Raw genomic sequence first — 25,248 nt, 5'->3', positions numbered from 1 at the left:
AGCGACGATACGTGACTTAAAAAAATGGTGAATCGTGGCTGTCTGTCTACAGGATTGCTTTCTGTTGATAATATATATATATATATATATATATATATATATATATATAAATATATGAATTGACCACATTTGGACATGTAACGTTTCCGCCCAACAGCCCTCATATGTGTCATGACTCGAGTCATGCTTGGGTCTTGTCTCATGTCTGGGGTCACGCTTGGGGTTGAGTTTGAGTTCATGACCTGTTAATCTAGTTTCAACTAGTTTTAGGCTGTGCGATGTTATATGATGTTTGGAACTCTCTGTAAGTTCAAAGTATGTTATGTCAGGAATCTTTAATCGCCTTACTGAAGAATCTTTCATGCTATATGATGTTTGCTGATGTCAGGAACTATCTGTAATTAATGGGTTAACAGCCAATCAGAGAATTAATTCCATGTCAGTATTGGTACTCACTAGCCACAACCAATGAGATCGATTCACTGTTTATACAAGCTGTCTGAGAAATGTGCGTGTTGCCGGATTATTGCTCACTGTTTCGCTGTGCTTCTCCGCTGCCCAAGGGGGGCTTGGCGTGATTCTTGTCTTTAGTTTAGTCAAGTTATGTGAATAAATAGTTAAAACCTTACTTGTCTCTGCGTTTTGGGATCCAACCCTTCAGCACACAACAATATGTGACTACAAAATGGTCAGTTGTGGCTGTCTGTCTTCAGGATTGCTTCCTGTTGATACGTTTATGGCGTAGCTTTACATTAAAAAAAAAAAAAAGCGGATGATTCATGCCAGGCACTTCCCTTTGCATTCTTTTATGAAGTTAGCAATTACAAGGACGGTACGTCACACACAAACGTTTAGCTCCAGGATATTTAACTTGGGTTTAACGGAGTTCCAATATATGATTGACTTGGCATGAAAATACAGACAGTAATACTTTTATCAATTGCTATTAAATTATTTCAACACTGCAGGGGAATGATTCCCATAGGACACCACTGGAAATTTGGTCAAACAGTAGGCTTATTTTTTTTATTTTATTTATTTTTATATTTCATTCAATTAATTATAATGTCTAGGTAAGTTCAGTGCTTAAGAAGTGCAGTCCACATGTTTAAACATCATTTATGTGTAATAAATTTGAATTTGTTTGTTAAAAATACACAGTGCATAAGAAGAGGACCTTTAAAAAAAAAAAAAAAAAAAAAAGACTATTATTACATTGGAATCGCAATATTTAAAGGGAAAAAAAATTGCAATTAAATTCTTCTTCCAAATCAATCAGCCCTTTTGAAAATGCTGTTTTTCATTTGAAATGCCAACCAACTTGAAAGGTCAGACGAGTTTCTCAGTGGCCTGGAGGTGGGAAACGCCATTGATGAAGAGTCGGGATGCAAACTCGCGTAGCGGCAATCAACGACGTGCGCTTTGCATGCAAAGCAGGAAGCCAAAGCTCCACTTTAGCTAATATCCGAATATTTACCAAGCTGCCCGCTAATTACACGGCGGTGCAATCGGAGCGTGATTGCAATTAGCCAACGTCCACGCCGGCTCGGGTGGGGGGGAAAAATACTGGAAGATGTTCTGGCTGATCAGAATGAATGCGCACCGGAGCGCTTGTTTTCAACTCCCGGTGGCGTCGAACTGAGGCCACGTGCTCGACATCAATGGAATGAATACCGAGGGGGAAAAAAAGTCGGTTTGAGCCAAGAGATAGAAAAGATTGCCACAAACTTGATTCAAATTTAGACTTGTTCGTAATCAAATGGTTGGCAAGTGCACAAAAAGAACACGGTCAAGTTTGGGTTACAAACCGGGGTCCGCGAGACGGAGCTTGGGGGTACAAAAAAATAAAATGCATTAAATGATTAGAGAGGTACCATGACTGACAAATGACATGACGTGAGTTTTCAAGATACAAGATGTCAACTGGGGCAATTTTTTTGCTTTGATCAGCGAGCAAGAGAATGACAAATTGTGTGTTTAAAAAGATGAAAACAACCATACAACTTTGCCTCTGGAAATTCCCGTAGATTAAGCTCCTGTTCTAATTTTTTTTTTTTTTTTTTTTAACAAAATAAGTCATTTTTTAACTAAATAAACATGAACTTTCTTCCCTTATGAAACATTTTAACATTCAAATTTTAATTTGCTGTTGGCACTTTACCACATTTTTCCATCTGAAAACAACTTTTTAATTGCTGTGGCATTTAGGGGTACACACATTCTGATTCTAAGGGGGTCCTACGGAAAAAAAAAAATCTCCCCTGGAGTCAAAAGATGACATATTTTACAGCATATTTATGTAATTTGTAGGTCAGGTTTGGCGTCCTCTCCTGTGCAAAAACGACATTTCAGGCCTTTTTTTTCTTGTCCGTTGAGAATTTACATTTATCTTGAATGTCGCCAGTTAGTCTTTGACGAGAGCATGTTCTTTGCATCAAGTCCACTTGTGTGACTTCTGTTTGTCTCCCTCCGAGATCTGATGAGAACCCAGTTGGTCACTTTTGCTCCAAAACAACACCAACAAAAAACATCTGCGAGTAACCTGCAGAACCGTAATCCTCCTTGAGCCTCCTGATAGCGAGGCTCGAAAACAAATGGCCGCATGACTCCAACAATAAGGCAGCAGCAAAGCTTTCTTTTGGGGGATGTCTGGAAGTTAATATATCGTGAGGGGGCAAACACTGGCTCACTTTCTGACACCCTATGGCCAAACGTCAATGTTTTTGCACATTATCATTGCAAAGATTAAACGTAGGCTCACTATTTGGCAAGCCTTTGCTAAGGTTTAGATCACGCAAAGCCTAATTTGAGAAGCAAACATAAATTTCAAACCCTAATTTGAAATTCTAACCCAAGTTTGAAATTGCTAACCTTGTTAAACTGTTTGAATTTGGTCTTGAAACCCAAATTTTGATTTTTAATGCTTGTGACCCTAATTTAAGGATCAAATGCTGTCTGGAAACCCTAACACAAAACAATATAGGTTGCAGTTTTTTCTGCCAATATGACCTTGGAGCTTTAACTTGAAACCCCAAACAGTCTTGAAAACTTAAACCTGTCAAATTTGAAACGCTAATTTGAAACCATAACTTGAAGCCCTAACACTGCTGTGAAACCCTACTTTGTAATCCCAATTGTTTTTAAAAGGCTGAGCCACTTGAAACCCCAATTTCAAACCCTAAGCCTTTCTTGAAACAAGCCCATAACCCTAACACTGGCTTTAAAAAAAAAAAAAAAAAAAAAAAAAAAAAAAAAAAAATCCAATAATTTGAAACCCGAACCCCATACTCATTTCATACCTTAATCCTATTTCAAAACCTTGTTTGGTACCCCTAACGCTGGCTTGAAACATTGTCATCTGAACGTGTAACTTTCAAAATCACACACACAAAAAATAAGTCCACTGGTAGTAGCTGGTTGTCATGTAACCTAATTTGAAGTTTTTGCGAGTCAGTTTGAGGAAGGCGGTCGCCCGGCACGTCTTTCCACTTCCGACCGCGTCTACAAAGCCGCCACATTCGTTGGAGGGAACAAGCGACAAAATGATTAATTGGCAGCGCGGCCTTCAATTAAAATCCAATCCCGGGGGCGGAAAAAGGCATGCCTGAAATTCCCGCCGATTGATTCAATATTTATTTTTGGCTTTGGGCGCCAATGAAGGCACAACGCCGCAATGCTTCCCTGCGCCTGATTTACAGCAGATGTGGAGTAAACAACATGAAACGGCACATTTTGTTTTATCTGTCAGGAAACGAGGGAACGGCCTGTTCTCCTCGCCGTCTTTTTCGATGCTAACCGGGCTGCGATTCAGATGCATTAGTCATACCGTTGGATGGACCACACTCACGTTTTCTGCACCGTGCGTCCTCACAAGGTCGAAAAAGTTGAACCGAGGGAAGTTTGCCAAAACAGATATGATCCATTGGATAATACAGGATGTGTTGGCAGGGGTGGAAATGTTAACATTTAGCATTGGGAAGGCTTGAAGAGTAAATGTAGGCTCACTATTTGGCAGGCCTGTGAAAAAGGTTAGCTCATTTCAAAACCTAACCTGACACATTAAACCTAGCTTTAAATCTTAACCCTGCTTTGAAATCCCAACCCGAACACTCAACTTTGAATCTTTAATTAAGCCTGATGGTTTGAAAACCCAATTTGAAATCCAAACTGTGTCTTGAAACCCTAACTGGGAACACCAACATCAAATCCTAGTTTGAAACCCTAACCCAGGGCTAAAATCCTGGTTTGAAACAACTTGAAATCCCAACCCTGATTTAAAACTGTTTGAAACACTAACCCTGACTAGAAATCCCAAAAACTAATTTAAAAACTTGAACACTTCATTCTGTCTTGAAACTCATTTAAAACCCTAACCAAGGGGTGTCAAACTCATTTTAATTAAGGGGCCATATTTGATATTAAGTGGGCCAGTATGTCCGCGACCTAATAATCTCTAAATAAGGACAGTGAAAATATTTCCTGCTTTTTTGGGGTGAGCACTAATAATTGCAAGTATATTCTGAAAATATCCCCATTTATTAATTATCATACGGGCAATTTTGCCGAAAACGCCTTAAAAAAAGGTGCATCCAGAGTAAGTTTGAAGCTGTTCCTGAACCATTTGGAGTATCGGCATAGTATATATATTTTTCTTAAGAATGTTTGTCCGCCGGAGACCATTCGCATGTTAAGGCAAATATTTGCATCAAATCCTATACCAGCCAAATTTCAGAATGTCATTTATTCAGTGGACAAAATTAGCAAAAACAGTCAATTGTAGTGAAAAGCTGCAGTTTGTCTCCTGTCATCGCGGGCCAGATTCGACTCCCTGGCGGGCCGGCTCTGGCCCGTGGGCCATATGTTCGACACCCGAACATTTACTTGAAACACAAATCTGTAACTCTAATTTGAAATTTTTATTCTGTCTTAAACCTTTAACCTAGTCCAGGCTCCGGCCTTCCTGGGTGGCGTTTGCATGTTCTCCCCGTGCCTGCGTGGGTCTTCTCCGGGTACTCCGGTCTCCTCCCACATTCCAAAGACATGCATGGCAGGTTAATTGGGTGCTCCGAATTGTCCCTAGGTGTGCTTGTGTGTGTGGATGGTTGTTTGTCTCGTTGTGCCCTGCGATTGGCTGGCAACCAGTCCAGGGTGTACCCCGCCTACTGCCTGAAGCCAGCTGGAATAGGCTCCAGCAAGCCCACAACCCTTGTGAGGAGCAAGAGGTTAAGAAAATGGATGGATGGAAACCTTGAACCTTTGCCGCTGTCTTGAAACCCTGATTTGAAATCGGAATTCTGGCTTGAAATTCCAATTTAAAACTATACCCCTTGCTTTAACCCCACAAACCCAAAAAAATCCAGCTTTAAATTCCAACACCATCTTCAAAGCTCAACCATGATTTAATACCCTAACTCCGAATCCCAACTGTGAGCAAACGGACCTCCTTCACTAATCATACGAGTATTCATCATCATTAAAAACAATGGACTCGACTCTCCAAGCAGGGATAGCTTGAGTGATGGACAACAGGTCCGCTCCGTCCACACTGGAATCAATTCACTTTTGCTCCGCTTGTTTCCACTTCCTGCCCCCCCCCCACCCCCCCACTCAAAACAGCTGAGGCCTCCTGGAGTCTCCTCTCACCACCGACAGCTGACAATGACTGCATTGACACCCTGGCATCCCCCCACCCATTCATCTTCATTGCCCCCCCCCATATCCTTCCATTTGCATTGGAATGACCACCCGTGCCTGCTGTGGCGTGTGTGCATGTGTGTGGGAGGTGTTCCACATCCTCATGACTCGACATTGGATCAGCTAACATTCATTTCATAAAGATCCGTCTCACGTTGACAGTTTTCCACCGCAACGTAAGTGACTATGCGAGCCCATTTATGAGCAATGCACTCACACTCAGTTGGGGGAGGGGGGGTGGGGTGGATGTGATTTCTCAGCTGCCTGGGAGACCACTTCCTGAGAGGCCCACTCGTGGAGGGGAGATGGCATGGGGCTTCCCATCTGTCCCAGGCCAGCAACAAAAAGCCTGACCGGCCTCCCCGGCCTAATTGACCCCCCCCCACCCCCCCGGACTCCTTCTCAACACCCACTCTTTGCAAATGGAAACTGGGTGCTTCTCGGTTCGAAGGCTACAAAAGGAGTTGGAAATGAGCGAGCGTCCGCTTGTCAAGGAGAAGGAAGCTGCTGTCACTCCGCCGCTGTCGAGATGGATCCGTTCTCCAGACAGGGAACAGACCGAGGTTGGCGTGGATTTGAAGTCCAACCACGACATTATTTCCATTGTGGCTGATGTAGATTTATTGATGTTGATTCCAATATTTGGCAGAATAAAATTCTGTAAATTAAAAATATGTTTAAGGAATAAAATTGCTTTGCTTATTTTTTAGGACCATAATGCTAAGATATGAATTACCGGCAGAACATTTTTCTGCCTTTTTCAAACTTTTCATTTAACTTTACAAAGGTGGGAATAAATAAATAATCAGCAAAAAAAATGGCTCATTTTTGTGAATATCAGCTAATATGCTAATATCGGGTTCTAACATCACATAAATTAGACTCAATGTGTAAAAAAAAAAAAAAAAAAAAAAAAACTTTTAAATTTGACACACCACAGAGAAGAGTTATTAACAAGCCTACCAAGTTTAAATATATATATAATTTTTTTTTACACCATCGCCAAGTATCAGTGGTATCCAATCTACGGCCCGCCATTTGCGGCTCGCCGTCCATTTTTCAGTGGCCCGCGACATATGCGAAAAATGGCATTTGACTCAGTTCAAATAAAATAAACAAAACAAAAATGTTTGGAGATGGTCAAAGTAAGAAGGTGCCATTAAAGGTTATTTTAGTTAACTAAAACAAATGGAAAAACAAACTAAAATTCAAAAAATAATATTGTTACCGAAATAAAATAAAAACGAAAATGCTTTTTAAAAAATGAAAACTAACAAACTACATTTTATGTTTACAAAACTAACCAAAACTAACTATAATTATAGCAAACGTCCTTCATTTCAGTCTTTGGTAATTAATTTTATGCATGAGCCTTTGGGGACGATTTTATATGTGATTTTTAGTAGATTTATTTTGATATAAACCGGAATAATGCCGTCATCCAGCAGCAGCCAATAGAAAAGCACCTTCAGATGACGTTGCTCCCATGGTGTTTTTTAAATATTGCGCACAAGTAATATACGCTTAAAAAAGAAAAAAAAAACTAATATTAATACTGAAACTAACAAACTAAATTAAAACTAAGATTTTTTTTAAAGAGCTAAATTAATAAAAACTAACTGAACCACCCTGAAAACTAATAAAAACGAACTCAAATGAAAAATTCCAAAACTATAATAACCCTACTGCCATATTACAAATAAATTGGTTTATATACTGTAGCATTTTTCTAAATATGCAAAAGAACAAATTAATTATTTGTACAATTTTTAGGACTAAACACAATTTCTCTTCATAACATTATGTGGCCCTTGCGTCCTGATTTTCTGTATGTGGCCCTCAAATGAAAAAGTTTGGACACCCCTGATGTAGATTGAGGCTTCAAAATTGTGAATACTCGTACCAATGAAAGTGCAGAAACCACGCTGCCTTCAACTATCAATCAAATACCACTGCTATGACCTGGATACTACTTTCTTATGCCTTCAAATAACTTTATGTTTGAGCTGTGAAAATGTGTCCCGTCTCGGTTGGCTTATATACAGCATACGTTGTCACAGGGCTTTCCACGCTGTGACAACAAGGCGCTCTAAAGTGGCCACGCCAGCACAAAGCGTCAAGTCAGTTTTTTCTGGATTTCTCCAAATGATGCACGTGGCACTTACGGCCAACAACGAGGCGCTCTAACGTGGCCATGCCTGTGGACTATCTACAGACGGGATGCATTTTTTGGGGTGTCATCGGAACAATTGAAAATGGTGGGAAACAATTCAACGTGATAGCTCGACAATTAAGTACTACTTAGCCCTCAGTCTTTGCTTTGTTTTTTAGCAATTAAAATGTAAAAATGGATTTAGAAAGAAATCTCTGCCATGTAGAAGGCTGTTCCATTTCCCAATGAAATGAAATGTTTCCTCCTATCGTCCATGCAAATGAATTTGTGATGGCTCAGAGCCAAAGAAGCAAAAAATAGACAAGCCGTCTGCCCTTTAAGAAGCACCAGGACACTCTCCTTCCTGTGCGTCTTTGAAAAGGCCCAGACGCGTCCTTTGATCAGCACTCAGGAAATTTCATTAGGCCAGAGATGGGCGGATAAGAGAGCAAAGGAAGCTTTTTTTTGTGGAGGGGGAAGAGGAGGAGATAAAAGAGGAGACAAATAAAGGAACGCGGAGAAGTGCCTCTCAATGGCAAGAAGGCAAAGTCCTACTTATCATCTTCAAGTGACTAAATCAAGATGCTGGAATTGATTGGAACACAGGCCGGGAACAATGTTTTACACCGTCGATCATAAACAACCATCATGTATTACATGTCAATTCTGGTGGGCAGAAACATTGCACGTCCATATTTGGTCAATTGCATTTTTTTTCCCCACAACTGGATACTATCGGTCTGTCCACACATTGTCTGTTATTTCTACGCATTATTTAACAATTTCAAGTATTGACAATAGCTTGACAACAAATCTATGAAATCTCCTAAATGTTTGAAGTGGCTGACAAGCGCTGTAAAACTCATTCTGCGGGAGCCGTGTGGCGTTAAGTCGCCTCAAGATTATGTCTACGAATAGAAATATAATTCCTTACAGAAGAGTCATGATAGACATTCTCTTGCACTTTTATAATATAAGCTTATATCAAATTTGGAATTATTTTTTTTAATTTTAAAAATGTCGGTACATTTTTTTTCTGTGGATCTATGCTAAAATTGCATTTAATTTTAAGACTGATATTGTTGATAAAGTGCTGAGTAAAATGTGTAAAACCTCAGAGCATTTTAAGGTTTTAAACGTGTAAACATTTAGAGGTTTTATTTTCACTGTCACAATGCGTGTAAAATGTTTATGGATTTTTTTTTGGACTTTTGAATCCATTTTAGAATACTGGATGTCACATAGTCACAAAGGTAAGATCATTGACTTATTTCGTCTTTTTCAGCAAAAAAGTTAATATTTTGTCTATAATTTAATTGTCATTATTCTTCGTGTACAATTAATACCTTTAAAAACACATTTTGCCACTTGCTGTTGACTGAAAACAATTAGTCGTTACATGAGCACCTATGATGTCATTTTCAGTCGACAACAAGTGAAAAATAATGACGTTATCAAATGAATTCTAGACAAAATATGAACTTTTTTTATTGCAGAAAATGGCTCAATGAATCAAGTCGCCCTTTTGGATATTTTCTCATGAGAGCCAAACAAAGTAAATGAAATGTGTTGTTGTATTTATCCATAGCAAACAAAACAATGACAGCGTCCCAAAGGGAGAGTGAAGAGAGGCACCTTTAACCTCATCAATCACGTATAACAGTGGCAGAGGGGGAGGCGAGGAGGGACGAGGTGGGGCGGGGAGCTGATCAATCACGGACCAAAGGGGAGCCTGGCGTGTGTTTACCTTATCGATCATGTCCGGCCGGTTGGTGGCGGCCAGCACGGTGACGTTGCCGAGCTGCTCGATGCCGTCCATCTCTGTCAGGAGCTGCGCCAGGACCCTGTCGCCCACGCCGCCCGATCCCGAAAAGCTGAGGGGGGAAATGATGGAGAACATGGCGGAAAATGAGAGTAAATGACAGGATGTGATGATGAATGATGGATGTAAGTGCAGGAAAATAAACAGAATGTGAAGCAGCGGTGGGAAGTAACCAAATACAAATACTGTGCTACTCTATGTTATGAGATTTTTCAGGTAGCTTCGTTTTTATTACAACCTTTTAATTATATTTATAAACAGACCGTTTCTGCTCCTTACTTAGTCGAAAAAGGCACATCACTTTTTTCAACCTCCACAAATTTTTGAATTTGTTGCCAATAACTTTAATCATTTTGTATTTGTCTCTTAAACTAAAATACATTTTTTTAATTTTAACTCATTCACTCCCAGTCATTTTCACTGAAATAACCCCATTCGCTCAAGGCTGTTTTCCTGGATTTTTGATTGATTTTGCAAGGCCCACAGAATATTGTTTTTAATGCTGTAAAAACATGACAAAACAAAGACTAAAGTGTCTTCTTTCATCAGGAAAAAAAAAAGTATATTTCTATCTTTTTGCATTTTGCAGCAATTAGCATTAGAATATAGCAAAGTTCAATCATTATTTACAAATCTGCTTAGAACTATGGAGAAATCAGCTTGTTTTAACATGGCAGTGGTTGATCTTGTATACTCTGCTGCGCATCAAAGCCTTCTGTATGATCTAGCATTAAAAAAAAAAAAAGAAAAAAAAAAAGGACATACTTTGTGGGGACACTTAAAACATTTAAAATAGAACGTATTTATACATTTTTGGGAGCAAATTAGGTAATATTTAATTTGAAATCTGTATTTTTTTTCTAATATATAACATTTTTAGAATACTTTAGAATGCTGAACTTAGGTAGAATTTTAAGGTTTTAAAATTGTACAAAGTTTGCACACCCCTGTTCAAATGTTCAGGCTTTTACGTACGTAATTGCCGTGGACGCTCTCTGCCTGTGCTGTAATGTCAGGAGAAGCCTACTAGAACTTCTGTACTTTATTTGGAATGAATCAGAACCGCTTAAAATCGTCCCATGTGTGTGCCAACTCCCGTTTAACATGGGCTTGAATGTGATTAGTTAATTCGGAAAACAGCCACATACCCAGTTATAAGAGGGTGTGCACACACAACCACAATATCGCAGTTGTTTGCTTTTACTTCCCCTCTCGAAAAACTTTAGTACTGACTTTTAGCAGACTATTTGACACAAGTATCTGTACTTCTACTTAAATAGAGAATGTGACTACTTTTGCCGCCTGTGAAGTGATGTAGTATGTTAGAAGAAGTAAACAAGGGTTGAACCAACAAACGTGCCCAGAAAAGACACACATGATGGATGGATGGTACGCCAGGCAAATTCCCTGCAAGAGGAAGTGACATCCATCACCTCTAATTGCTAATATTCGTCTTGTAAAACTCACACTAGTCATTTGAAAGCCTTCGTTTGTGCACTATTAACAGCTTCTTTCATGAGAAAAAGGGGGAAATAAACCAACCCCGTTGGCTGCAAAAGTTGAGCCACACTGCCAATGATGTCATCAAAAGGCACCAGAACACCGATTTCCTACCGCAAAAGTTTTATTGGTAGACTTTTGCAGCTTCACGGGGCAAAAAGATCCCTCTTCTCTTTTTTTAAATTGCAATAACAGTATTGTTTTAATTGGGTTTAATTGTTTTTTTATTTTGTAAATGCAATTTATATCTTAAAATATTTTTAATCAATATAAATTGCAACAAACTCTTACACTTTGTAGTTTTGGAACAAATTTTATTTTAGATTAATATGTATTTACAATGTATGTATTTACAATATTTTAATTTTTTCGTTCATTTTCTTTTTAAAATAAACTATTTTCTTAATATTTGTATGTTTGCTATCCTAGATTCTGTATAGTGCATATGTATTGTTTACACTATTTAGTATATTTATTTTATAAATGGTCATTTCAATTATTCTAGATATTTTTTACAAAAATCTTTGATGTTGCATTATATGTTTAATTTTATTTTTACAATACTAACTAGTATTTCATGTTATACATTTTTCTTTTAATTTTTTTTTTAATTTCTACTTTCAATACATTATTGTTGTCATTCGCAGATATTCTTTTTTTGTATATTTATTTTTATGTCTATTGTTTTGGATTTTTATTGTGATATTTATTCATCCAACATTCACAATCAACACTATTTGCTTCACTTCCGTGCTGCATTATGCAATGTTTGTCACCTTTGTCTGCTATTCTTTGTGTGTTTCTACATTCCCCCCGTCAGCTCCATCTGGCTCTCCTCCCTCAATTCATCCCGCGAGTTTGGACTCGTGGCAGGTCGGCTGACAGATTTACAGGTGCTTCTCATTTTTTTACGTGTCGGTGTGGGGAATGGACGCACACGCGCCACGAGTCAGACAGAGGTGGTCCGCCTGTGTCAACAGTTTTCAAAGTCCCAGGGAGGGGCCGCGCGAGCCACTTTATTGATTAAACATGGCAGGAAGTGCACGTGCATAAATAACCTTGGCGCATGAGGGATAAAGTCAATGTTCTTTAACGGTGTTGGGCTTTAAGGTGCTAAGCTGCTTTCCGTTCTTCATCCACTTGCACTCACACTCATCTACTTGTATTTGTACTCATCCACATGCATTAATACCCACCTACCTACCTACCTACACAAACAGTCACCCATCCATACATCCATAGAAATCATGTCAGGAGTTGCCTTCATAGTCTGGAACCATAGCTTTGCTCGAAAAACTTATCTATTGCTTCAAATTATCCATAATTTGTTCTTTCAATACAAAAACTTGCAGTTCCCATTTTCATGTTTCTGTTATATAGAAACAGGCTCACACTGTTGGTCAAGACTAGTTAAAAAACCCCAAATAGGATTAATTTGGATGGGATAGAGGAGATGGATAGATGGATGGATGGATGGATGGACAGACAGATAAATTCAAGTAGATGGGTAAATAATTTGGATGAATTGATTATTTGGATGGATGGATGATAGATGGATTATGGACAGATGGATGATACATTCAAATAGATGGGTGGTTAATTTGGATGGATGGATGGATGGATGGATGGATGGATGACAGATTCAAATAGGTGGATAATTTGGATGGATGGATGGATGGATGGATGGATGGATGGATGACAGATTCAAATAGGTGGATAATTTGGATGGATGGATGGATGGATGGATGACAGATTCAAATAGGTGGATAATTTGGATGGATGGATGGATGGATGGATGGATGGATGGATGGATGGATGGATGGATGGATGGGCGGACAAGAGATTCAAGTAGATGGGTGAATAATTTGGATGAATTGATTATTTGGATGTATGTATGTATGGATGGATGGATGAATGATGAATGGCTGGATGGGCGAACAATAGATTCAAGTAGATGGGTGAATAATTTGGATGAATTGATTATTTGGATGGATGGATGGATGGATGACAGCTTGCCAGCTGGATGACAGATTCAAATAGATGGGTGGATAATTTGAATGAATGAATTATTTGGATGGATGGATTCAGTTGGACGGACACAGAGACAGACAGAAGTTGGCCCGATGGTAATCTACTTCTTGAGTCACATCCCCGCTGCATATTTGTCCTCCCTCCACCCCCGTCTGCCAGGGACGGTGGACAATGAAGCGTTTGTGTGCCTCGGGTGCACGTCCGTCCCTCTGTCCAGCCAACCCCCTCAAGCGCCCCCGCCATCCGATTTCCTCCACGCCACAGATGTGCCATCCCAGGAAAGACAGAGCGTCCACTGTGTCCGAGAGGCCACAAAGAGGACGGGCTATGTGAGACGTTTGCATTTGTCACGGCCCAGACAATGAAGAAGCAGTCTGTTGACTCAGAGGTGAACAATAACCGTACGCAGCAGCATGATTCACAGCGCACACTCACCTTCCTCTTTCGCTGGCCAGGGCGTCGATCTCGTCGAAGAAGACCACGGAGGGAGCGACGGCCCTGGCCTTCCGAAACACCTGCGAGGTGGCCACAATGGGAGAGGAGAGGAGAGGAAAGAAAAGAGGATTTTAAAAATAGCCGGTGAATGGAGATCGTCCTCAGCTGGCAGCCAACGTAAACAGGAAATGCATCACGAGATGGCGTCAACATGTGCGTAGGAGCACTTCTGACATCAAGCGCTAAAAAAATAATACAAGGGTGAACATAGTGTTCATTTCGTCAACAAAAACTAAACAAAAATCATTTTGTCAACACATTTTTCATCAGACTAAAACTAGACTACACTCGACTAAAAACCCTCATTAATAAACAATAAGTGAGACTAAATCAGTATGCATTTTCGTCGACTCATGAAGACGAGACAAAAATGTCCTTCACTTAATAAAAACTGGCCTAACGGACATTTTAGTTCATGAACAAAAACGAGACGAAAATTTATATGATTTTGTATGAGCTTGTCTCTGCGAATCTGTCATGTCTGTGACTCTATCATTTGACGATTCACGGTGAAAGGTTTATATATTTAAAAAAAAAAAAAAAAAAAGGAAATTATAGTTATAACTTAACATTAATCCAACGGCTATAACGTTCCAACAATAATAATGCAACTGCTCACCAATGCTGGCTAGCTTACTAGCTAATAGCGATGGAGCCATAGTTGTTTTTCCATTAAAAAGATGTGAAAACTTGATGTGAAATAGTTTTAGAACCGAAAAGGTTCAATATAATGTGCTAACAAAATTTTTTATAAACACAGGGGTAAAACGTTGACAGTTTTTGTTGACTAAAACTACATAAATAAAATTATGTTTTCTTGGACTAAAATAAAAACTAAAATACTAGATTTTAGGGATGTCCCGATAAGGGCAATATTGTGATATTGTGATATTAAAACTGCCACAATATCGTCGTCGTCACGCTCACAATATTTAAATCTATTAAAAAAAGTCTGGTTGATTTCCATTTGTGCGGTTCTAGCACACTCTAGTGGCTATTTTATTAGTGCAATTTAATTTTCATTGGGGATGTTTTGGCCTTTTATGTTTAAAATTATGCTAATTGTCAGATGTAAGGGAACCTAATTTGCTTGTGAAGTGATCAATGTGTGCTTGCATTAGCAAGTACGAGCCTCACTATTAATAGAGATTGTAAGGTGGTTTATATGCATTGCTGTTATCGTTACATCCCTACTAGATTTATAGTCGACTAAAAATTGACTAAATAAAAATGGGATGAAGATAACTAACTGATATAAACTAACAAGCGTGACTGAAATTTGGACTAAAACCAAGACTAAATTTAAAAATGGCAGACAAAATGAACACTAAAAACAACCAATTTGCGTTTACAGCAAAAAAAAAAAAAAAAAAAAAAAAGGCTGTCAGTATTTTGTATTTGCTGGACTGTGTAGAAGTCCAAGGCGGGTATTGCAAATGCCATGTTTTTTTTTGTCTGTTACCGGCCTGATGGAAAGTCAAACCAGGACTTGCCTCTCTCACGGCTCTTTCAGACTCGCCAACGTACTTGCTCAGCAGTTCAGGACCCTGAAAAGTCAACAATGGACGTTAGCGAACCTTTTCGTCGATTACGATACTTTCAACATGAATTCAGCCATTTGCAGCGACGTTATCGTGCCAAATAAGCATTCCGATGGGTTCCAGGCAATCATTAACATCATAATATAAACAGAATAGTGCACTGATTTTTAGTTGGCTTTCAAATGCCTCCGTTTCTGTCCAAAGGTGAATGTAACAGTCTGCATCTTCACTCTGTGCTCCTTTTTGTTAACCATCCTAAATGGATGGAACTTCACTCAAAGCGCACCAGTCAGTATTTCAAGCCTTGGCTGTGGTTAATTTTACTGTTTCTCAACTTGTACGTCAACCCTGATCCACTCCTGAGACTCACTTGCTTGACTTTTAGATGAAGCAGATAAACGTCCACTTAGCCTCCCGGAGAGAACTTCCTCCCTTCTGAAGTTCAACCTTTCAACACCTCCGGGCCGACACAGGAGAGGACGTTTCACCTCGCAGCCTTTTTGTCTGCTGCAGTTAAAGTGTGTAGGCTGACTCATTCATCCAAGGCCGGGTTATGGTGAATGACGCCGTAGAGATACGAGCCGAGTGTGTGAATGTGTGTGTTTTCGATGTAGCTAATAATATGACATTGTCACCATGTGCAGAGAATCAGAATTAGAATCATATTGGCCAAGTAAACACAACCAAGGAATTTGTCACTATGACAAAACATACATTTAAGACCTAAATACGCCATTACACGCATAAAACAGAATCATTTTGAGTTTAATCACAACTCACCAAATCGTGTGATTGATGTCTTTAAATGTCTGACAACTAATTATGACTGTTTTGGGCTGGGTCATGGGATCATTGTCTTTATGATGTTGTTGGTAACAGTTGCTATGCATTTAGTATGACCCTTATGATGATGATGCTTGATGATGATGTATTAGCCTCTCTTAGTCTGGCTAGACTTATGCAGTAACTATGTTCCATATGATGAAAATGATTGATAATGAGGATGTATTAGAACTAGACTTGACTTTATTGATCCCTTTGGGATGGCTCCCTCTGGGAAATTTACATGTCCAGCAGCAATGAGAGCAGATAATAAAATAAGAAATAATTCAATCAATCAATCAATAAGGTTATTATACCAGAGATTGAATTAATAATAATAATAATAATAATAATAATAAAATGACAAATAATAATAATAATAAAAATAATCAATAATAGCCACTCCTTGTCTAGTCTTATGCGGTTACTATGTGCCTTATGATGACGCTTGATGATGATGTATTAGCCACTTTTAGACTGGCTAGACTTATGCAGTTACTGTCCCATATGATGAAAATAATTGATGATGATGATGATGTATTAGCCACTTTTAGTCTGGCTAGACTCATGCAGTTACTATGTACCATATGATGAAAATTATTGATGATGATGTATTAGCCACACCTTGTCTAGTCTTATGCAGTAACTATGAGCCTTCTGATAATGTTTGATGATAATGTACAGTATTAAGCCACGTTTAGGCTGGCTAGTCTTATGCAGTTACTATGTCCCATATGATGACAATTATTGATGATGATGATGATGTATTAGCCACTCCTTGTCTAGTCTTATGCAGTTACTATGTCCCATATGATGAAAATGATTGATGATGAGGATGTATTAGCCACACCTTGTCTAGTCTTATGCAGTTACTATGTCCCAAATGGTGAAAATGATTGATGATGAGGATGTATTAGCCACACCTTGTCTAGTCTTATGCAGTTACTATGTGCCTTCTGATGATGGTTCATGATGATGTACAGTATTACCCACTCTTAGTCTGGTTAGTCTTATGCAGTTACTATGTCCCATATGATGATAATTATTGATGATGATGATGATGATGATAATGATGATGATGATGTATGAGCCACACCTTGTCTAGTCTTATGCAGTTACTCTGTGCCTTATAATGTTTGATGATGATTATGATGATGTATTAGCCACTCTTACTCTGGCTAGACTTGTGCAGTTACTATGTCCCTTATGATAATGTTGTCAGCTGCTATGCTATGGTCCCTTATTTTGTCTAGTCACTCTTAGGCCTTCACTCTGTTAGTTGAAATTGTGCATTGCCCTAGCAAGAGCTACTGAATGGCACTTTTGTCAGCACGTCGAGGTTCCTTAGCCCAAGTTTCCTATCCCTACTCTTCCATGCAGGCTGTTCAAGATTGCCTTGCTCTTTGTTGTTACTTTGTATTTTTATATATAAAGACTCACTCTCTGTATCCCACACTAATCCTCATGTACAAAAAAAAAACAAAAAAAAAAACTGCTAAAAGCAGACTTCACCTCCGTCTTTCCTCAATCAAGATTTTTTATTTTTTTATTTTTTTTGGGGGGGGGCTAGCATTTCCTCACGCAGTCACGACTTCCCATCTCACATGGCAACTGCTTTGAATGACAATTACAGATCAACAACTCCACCACCATTTGGCTCATCCATCTCTGTCAGGACGCTGTGAATGAGTGGGAGGCAGGGAGGGAGGCTGAGGTGACACTGGTTGGGGGTGATGAATGAAAATGGACAAACATGGGTTCAAGGGTCACCACAAGGAAGCTCTCCGCACAGGAAGTGGGGCAGCGAGATGACCCTCCCAGGGGTCATGGGGGGGGGGGGGGGGGGGGGGGGCTCTTCTCTAAGATGTTGACAGACATGTGAAGATCTTGTAGCGGTATGACTTGATGAATGCATAGTGGGTTAAAAACATGAGCATTATTTGATATCAATTCATCAGTCAAGTGTGTGTTTATTGATGGCAGTCATTGGTGAGCATGTTTTCACGTCATTGTGCCACCTAATGAAAATATTAGAGAAAATTTAAAGAGCCTCAATCCAGGCCTTTAGTTTGACATATGACTCCATGTTGTTTATGGCATATCCAATTTTTTCAACTTGTTATTGTTTACCTTTGACCTGAGACAATATCTTGACATTCAAGATGATATAAAGAAGCAAAAAACAATGCCATTTTTGCTAATAAACTCACTTTGATGGCCAGGAAGTTGAGGCCACTTTCATTGGCCAGGGCCTTGGCTATCATGGTCTTGGAGCAGCCCGGTGGTCCGTACAGCAAGACCCCCTTTGGCGGCTGGATGCCCATGCGGGTGAAGGCCTCGGGGTGCCTCAGGGGCCACTCCACGGCCTGCTTCAGTTTCAGCTTCACCTCCTCCATCCCACCGACGTCAGCCCAGCGGACCTGCAAAGGGGGAGAGTGATTTTGGACAGGAAGTCTTGAAAAGCAACAATTACGACATACGTTGGTGCCTTGAGATGTGAGTGACCTGGCTTGAGAGTTTTTTGACATACGAGCTGTCATTGGGTTGATTATTATTTATTTTTTTTGCTTTGACTTATGAGAATAACTTGAGATACATGTGCTGTATGTTGGCAATGAAATCAACTCAACTTCATAATTAGTAGACGTTTGACGGATAGTTAACAATTCTTCTAACGTTTTTTTTTTCTTGTTAAAAAATAGTGACCACCCCAGCACAAACCCCCTACCCGGCTTCCGGCCCTATACTAACTGCCTACGAGCTGTATATGTCTCATCGATACGTAAACCGTATAGTTTATACAGTAGGCTGCTCGCGAGGTGGGAGTAACAAAATGGCCACCCTGTGACTTCAACGGCTTGGACTGGCGTGTATGGGCTATCGGCTATTCAGTCATATATACAGATCAGTGGTCTGCAACAAGTCACTTGGAGTTCAGAGGTAAAAAAAAAAAATATTTTTTATGACAGAAAAATAAATATTCACTAAAACAGAAAAAAAATATTCAGAAAAACACAAAAATAAAAAATTCTCAAAAAAACAAAGCGCCCCAAAAAAATGTCAGAAAAAACGTCATTTTTTTTTTCAAGTGAATGCAATATGCTTCCGTAGGTTTTTAATTTTTTATTTATTTTTTTAAACCATTCCCAGTCGAAGTTTAGTGCCAAATTAAACATAAAGCAATGAGAATTACAACGCATAGTTTTACCTTTACAAAGTCTGTTTGGCATAATGCTAACAAACAATAAATATGCCACTGACAGGCTAACAAATTGTGACGTGATGTCACATATTTTTGGAAAGAGAGCTTTAAGAAATGTTGTCCACATGAAGCGATAAAGACAGATTTGTTTACATGATTGCTGTCATTTGATATACGACTTTTAATGATCGATATTTAAGCCACACTTAGAATTTTGTGAAGTTGTCGTAGTGGAACGTTTAAAAGACTGCAAGTCAACGTGTTTCGTCAGTTCATGGTTCATTTGTCTTTATTTAATGTAATCCTATGAGACCTAAGTGACTGAAAAAAAAAATAGGGGAAAAAAAAATAAAAACAAATCACATAAATCACAGTCGTAATATTAAGGGAAAAATAATTTGATTGTCTTTCAAAACGGTTCAGATCAGACAAACAAACTGATTGTATGCAGAAGCCAGCCTCATTGAAGAACCTCTCAGACAAAGCAAATGGCCATAAATCGTTCCGGATGGACACAAAGCGTTTGAAGCATTAAAAGGGGAATATTTGGAAGGACGCGAGGAACTGAAAATTCCGGTTGAATTATGAGCCGTCGTTACGAGTCAGCCAACGGCCGCCTGTGCGAGCGAGGGCGCGAGGCCAGCGTCTTCCCGCACTAACGCTTCCATTCCGCTCTTCAAATCCACGCCACGGTGCACTTGTAACGCACTTTTCATCCAAATCACCGTGCATTCTTGCGCGGTTCACATAACCTCTCGCCATCTGCCTTCATTCACGCCGAATCGGCTGTCTGAAACTGGCCCCTTTAAAAAAAACAAAAAAACTGAACATGCTATAGTGGTGCCAAAACCAGTTTCCACTGATGGAAAACAAATAGAAGAATGCTCCTGGCAAAACGCTTATATCTTCCACCTGTTTCCCAGATGGGGAAAAACTTATCTGTTTCCAAAGTCATAAATGCTTGAGGAGGAAAAGGATTACGAGCGAGGAAGGAGATAGAAAAGCAGAACGGATTTGCAGAAAAGCGACCTTAACAGCGCTTGTTTACGCAAAAACAAGCGGTGCCATCATAGCCTTCAAAATGAACGCCTTACAGATGATTTCATTTGGAGAAGAGGCATCGTGAGTATGTCACACACTAAATAAACTTAGCGCCTCAGCTACATGCTATAAAAAGCTTGTTCTTCATTCAAAATAATGTGGATATGAAAAGTCGACACACCCCTGATGGCATATATTCACAATTGTGATTGTGTATGCTATGCAACAAAAAACAAAAACAAAAAAAGCTACCGTATTTTCACGACTATAAGGCGCACCTAAAAGCCTTTAATTTTTTCCAAAAGCTGACCATGCGCCTTATAATCCAGTGCGCCTTATATATGGATCAATATTGAGCCGCAACAGATCTCGTTGTCAAGACGCTATCGGTGACCCTGCACGATCGGTGACGTGCATGCGCAGAAGATCCCGCCATCTTGGATCGCTAGCTAATACTAATACTTTACCTCAGAAAATAATAAAACAGCTGTTTATTCATTTTGGGAGTGAATGGATTTGTCAGAAAGCTGGATTGTAATCTATTAATAAAGTTTGACTGACCTAGCTGACTGTTTTGTTGACATTCCCTTTAGCGCAGCACCATCTAATGAATGCATAATGTAACCCCAGCTTCTACTGTAGAGCCTTATATATGGAAAAAGTTATAAAATATGTCATTCATTGAAGGTGCGCCTTATAATGCAGTGCGCCTTATAGTGCGGAAAATACGGTAAATGGCCAAATGGAGAGTAGCAACTTATTTTACAGGAGGTGTAGCAGTGAAAATAATAATTTGAAATGATGATAAAGTGTTCTGTCATTACAGTTTGGTTTAAGATATTAACATGGGCAATTATATATTTCTGCGTGTCCTTATACACATTTTTTTTGGCTTGTTTATTGCTGTATGACAGCGAAAAATGTTCATGTTGTTGACAGTCTTTATCAAGTCATCTCTTGCTCCTTGTAATTTTTTGCTTTGAATTCCTCCACGTCTTTGACTGTCTTTTCTCTTGTCGTGCAATCACGCCCCCCCCCCCTCCCCCCACTTCCCACCAACACCCTCCATCACACCCCCTCTCCCGACAGAGGTAACACATCCCAGGCCACCGGCGCCGTCTCCGGGGAACGAAGCACCTAATGGAAACCTGGCGTCTGGCCACATACTGTAAATACCAAGCAATTTATGGACAGCACCGAGCGAGGGGGGGCGGAAGGAGAAGGAGGGGAGGATGAGGCCGGAAAGCCAAAACGCTTGTTTAGACAGCCGGGATTGAAAGAAATGAAAAACAAAGGCGTAAAAAAAGCAGACATACTGCGATGAATGATAGCAACGGTATCGCGATACAGCAATCATCAATACAAGAGAACATAAACCATATATGACACACCACAATATCAATCCTCATTTTTCCTATGATACCACTACTTTCGTGATACAATGACTGTGCAATAATCAATATCATGGAAAACATCAACGCTCCATCACTAGCAATGCCATACTGGTAGTATCATCATATAAGGGTGCTATAATCAATAGATAATTGGATATACTAAAATACATCAGAGAACAATATTTCAACACGCATGCAACAGCATCCTCACACAGCGATTGTGCGATAATATCTTGGAAGGAAAACGTCAACGATACTTTTCAAACAATAGTATCTCTGCTGCCACCTACTGGCACTGAAGCTGTACTTCCGTTGCCGCCACAGGTGCAGCATGACTGTCTGTCCACATTGCATGTTGGTTTTACGACGTAAAGCTGGCGTGCGTTGGCCCCGAGACGCGTTACTCAGCAAAAGGCAAATCACGCGTCTCGAGGCTTTGAGTGGCGTTCTTGCTCGGAAGATTTTAAACGCTCGCACGGCCGGCACGCTACAATTAATTGCGAGGCACTTGAGTCACGTTTGTGGAATTACAAGGTCGACGCTTTGACTAACACCTCGTTCGCTGGTTCTAAGGCCTTCTTTTTTTTTTTTTTTTTTCTGTCTGAAGACATGCTTATTATCTTTTACTGTTGTTTTCTGAACTTTACAAGAGTTGCTGGTGCTTTGATGGGCTTATAAAGGGAGAAATAAGTTTAAAAGCTAGATTGAGGCAGCTCTTTATACAGGTGATGACACATGACATCTCCATTTGTTTTGAACATATGTGAGATTCTTACTATTCTCCTGCATGTCTTGATAAAAGTACATTGCTTCCCTGCGATACATTTTTTTTAAATCCAATTTTTCTTGAGCATTCGTTTTTATACGAGTTTACTAAGAGTGTAACAAAAACCAAATTTTTTTTTTTTTTTGAAAAATGCAAGTGTGTTGAATCAAACCGATTCAATCATATTTTAGAATATATCTCAACACGGATTAAACTGCTTTTATTGGAGAGATATATCTTTGGAAACGGCAAATTTTCAGCACTGACAAGTTCATTTAAAAACTATGTAAAAATGACGACAAAAAAATTCAATGCATCGTACCCTTTCAAACCAAGAACCATATCAAATCGAATCAGGAATCCAACTGAGTCAAACCGGATGGAACCATTCTACTTTCAAACCAGTTCTTGAATCGTTCCACACTAACACATTCACTTGTGAGCCAAGACTCACCTACGTCAGAACCCACCTGATTAGGCCCCGCCTCTTAAAGAAACACAATGCACAGACACTACCTTAGGTATAGTGTTTACTATTTTATATACATTTTATGCTTGCATTTTTTTTATTTGTGTTCAAATACATTCACAATGTTTTTATGTCTGTTAACAAATGCATTTTCACTAAAATGAATCTGTTCAATCAAAACCCATCCATCCGTTTTCTATTGCACTGGAGGAAAGGCACCCTGGATTGGTCGCCAGTCAATCACATGGCACATACTGACTGGCAATCGTCCACAATCAAATTCACTTTCGAGCCTTGAATAAACCTACGCAGCCAAAAAGGAGAGCACAAGCCGGGAATTGAACCAAGAACTTCTCGACTGTGAGGCAGATGTGCTAACCACTTATAGCGCTATGCTGTCCTCAGTCAAAATGATGTCGCTGGATTCAGAGTAAGATGAGGTAACTTTAAGGAAACACAATATTGATGTGTGAGACGTTTGCGTCCGTGATTGGCGAGGCCTTCCGAGGAACTCGAGGCACGCATTCATCCGGCCTCGGCTGGAAGTTTCTTATATAAAAAGGGATTAGAAACAAATGTTTGCACTCATGTGGATATAATCAAGTCCGGAGCTCTGTGGCTAGCCTTTCAGCTGAGCTGCCAAGGAGGAGGGTTGCTTGGGGTTGGTGGGGTGTTCACTTTCCAGTTCCAGGAACTGGCCGCAAGGAGTGAACATCGCTGGATGTGTGCACAGTGTGGCAAAGAAGATAGGACGGACATATCGTCTTCATTTTCATGTATTTTCTTTCTTTTCTTTTTTTTTTTTTTTTATGTGAGCCCATCTGCTTTGAATTACCAAACGGAGGATGATGCGAAACTTCTTCCTGTCCATTATGTTCTACACATGCAATTGTCAAAACATCCTGCGTCTTGCCACTGTCCACCCCCCTCCAGCCCCCCTCTTTCTTTGAGAAGAGGTTACTTACACTCCGGCTCACTTTTTTTTTTTTTTTTTTAATAAGGATGAGTGAAGGCATTTGAGAGCATAAAGTGATTTAAGGTCATCTTGTGGCGTCGAGTATCAATTATGCTCTCAGATTTGACGTATTAATTCAAGTGAGGGAAGGTCTCCATAGTGCAATCATCCCCCCTGCATAGTCGCGGTTCACTGTGTGCTATTTCAAAGTTTTGTTTTTGTCTGTGAAAAGCTAGCTAGTCGCTGACAATTTCACCTTTTCCGCCTCAAACGGGGAGCCGAAATGCTTTCATAACTGTGAAAGTGAACGAACATGGAGGGTGTACAATTTTAGGGTTGTTAGTACTGCTAGCAATGTTTCTCCTAGCTGCGTTAGCATTAGCGGTAGCCGCATTTCACTGTGGTCAGATTACGGCACATAGTTGGAGGAGGCTTGCAGGGGGGAAAAAAATTCTCAAAGCATCTTCGACCTACCTTAGAGAAGTGGTTGTCTACATGTGTCTCTGGACCCAAAAATGTTTTGGGTGGGGTGCGGATAGTTAGCAAAAACAAACAAACAAACAAATAAACAAACATGAATTTGTATTCCGTTTTTTGTTTTTTTCAGAACAGTACTGAACTACCGTACTTGTGCTCTAGTCACAACAGCTACTCTGTAAATAAAAAGAGACCAGCTCGGCATTAGGCTAGCAAACATCTTTGCTAGCTAGCGATATGCTTCTGGCAGAATGCCAAAACCATTTGAAACTGTGTTTAAAAATAAAACATACTGTACATGTGTTTTTAAAACAAAAAAACAAAAAAAAACAAAAACAAAAAACAAAACAAAAAAAAAACTGCCCCCTACTGTTGACTGAAACTGACATCAAAGTACCTTCGGGCTTGCATTGTGAACGTCACATGACTAAACCCTGAAAACAGGTGGATTAATCACCTTAGTTCTTATTCCATGAATGCAATATTAATTATTGACTTCCTGGGCTTACGCTACCTTTGGCACATCGATGGCGACCTCCCTCATGGCACTGGGCTTCACCAGCGACATGGCCCACTGCAGGTCGGCCAGAGTGACCGTCACTTTGCCCATCAGCTGCTGGTCTGACGGACTGTCGGATGTTTCGATCGCTCGTCTCAGTGCGTTTAGACCTGCAGAAAGGACAAATGCATTGCATGTAGATTCTGCTTCTGATTTTTTTTTCCATTTCAGGGTTGTGTTACAGAACAGAGAGCACCATACGCTAGCCACAAAAATGTAGGGAAATGTGGCTTTCGGGTGAAATTTCAGGATAATCTCAAAATGCACGATAACCATAACATGTGAACTTAATTTGCACTTTTCTAAAAGGTATGCACATCCCACTGCA

At 39.7% G+C, this 25,248-nt stretch overlaps 1 protein-coding gene across 2 annotated transcripts in view; it reads right to left on the bottom strand.

Moving 5' to 3' along the window:
- afg2a (AAA ATPase AFG2A) overlaps positions 1 to 25,248 on the bottom strand; it is a 108,823-nt gene that overhangs the window by 62,191 nt on the left and 21,384 nt on the right. For both annotated transcript variants that reach the window (XM_077531980.1, XM_077531979.1), the window contains exons 11-15: positions 24,876 to 25,030; positions 18,268 to 18,477; positions 15,188 to 15,241; positions 13,635 to 13,714; positions 9,594 to 9,720 (exon numbers count right to left, since the gene is read on the bottom strand). In XM_077531980.1, the coding sequence (XP_077388106.1) occupies positions 9,594 to 9,720; positions 13,635 to 13,714; positions 15,188 to 15,241; positions 18,268 to 18,477; positions 24,876 to 25,030 (626 nt within the window). The remainder of the gene's footprint in view (positions 1 to 9,593; positions 9,721 to 13,634; positions 13,715 to 15,187; positions 15,242 to 18,267; positions 18,478 to 24,875; positions 25,031 to 25,248) is intronic.

The sequence above is a fragment of the Festucalex cinctus genome, chromosome 9 (assembly GCF_051991245.1).
Source record: "Festucalex cinctus isolate MCC-2025b chromosome 9, RoL_Fcin_1.0, whole genome shotgun sequence".
Classification (NCBI taxonomy): domain Eukaryota; kingdom Metazoa; phylum Chordata; class Actinopteri; order Syngnathiformes; family Syngnathidae; genus Festucalex; species Festucalex cinctus.
Note: the sequence above shows the minus strand (reverse complement) of the source record. Positions and strands in the feature narration are given on the sequence as shown.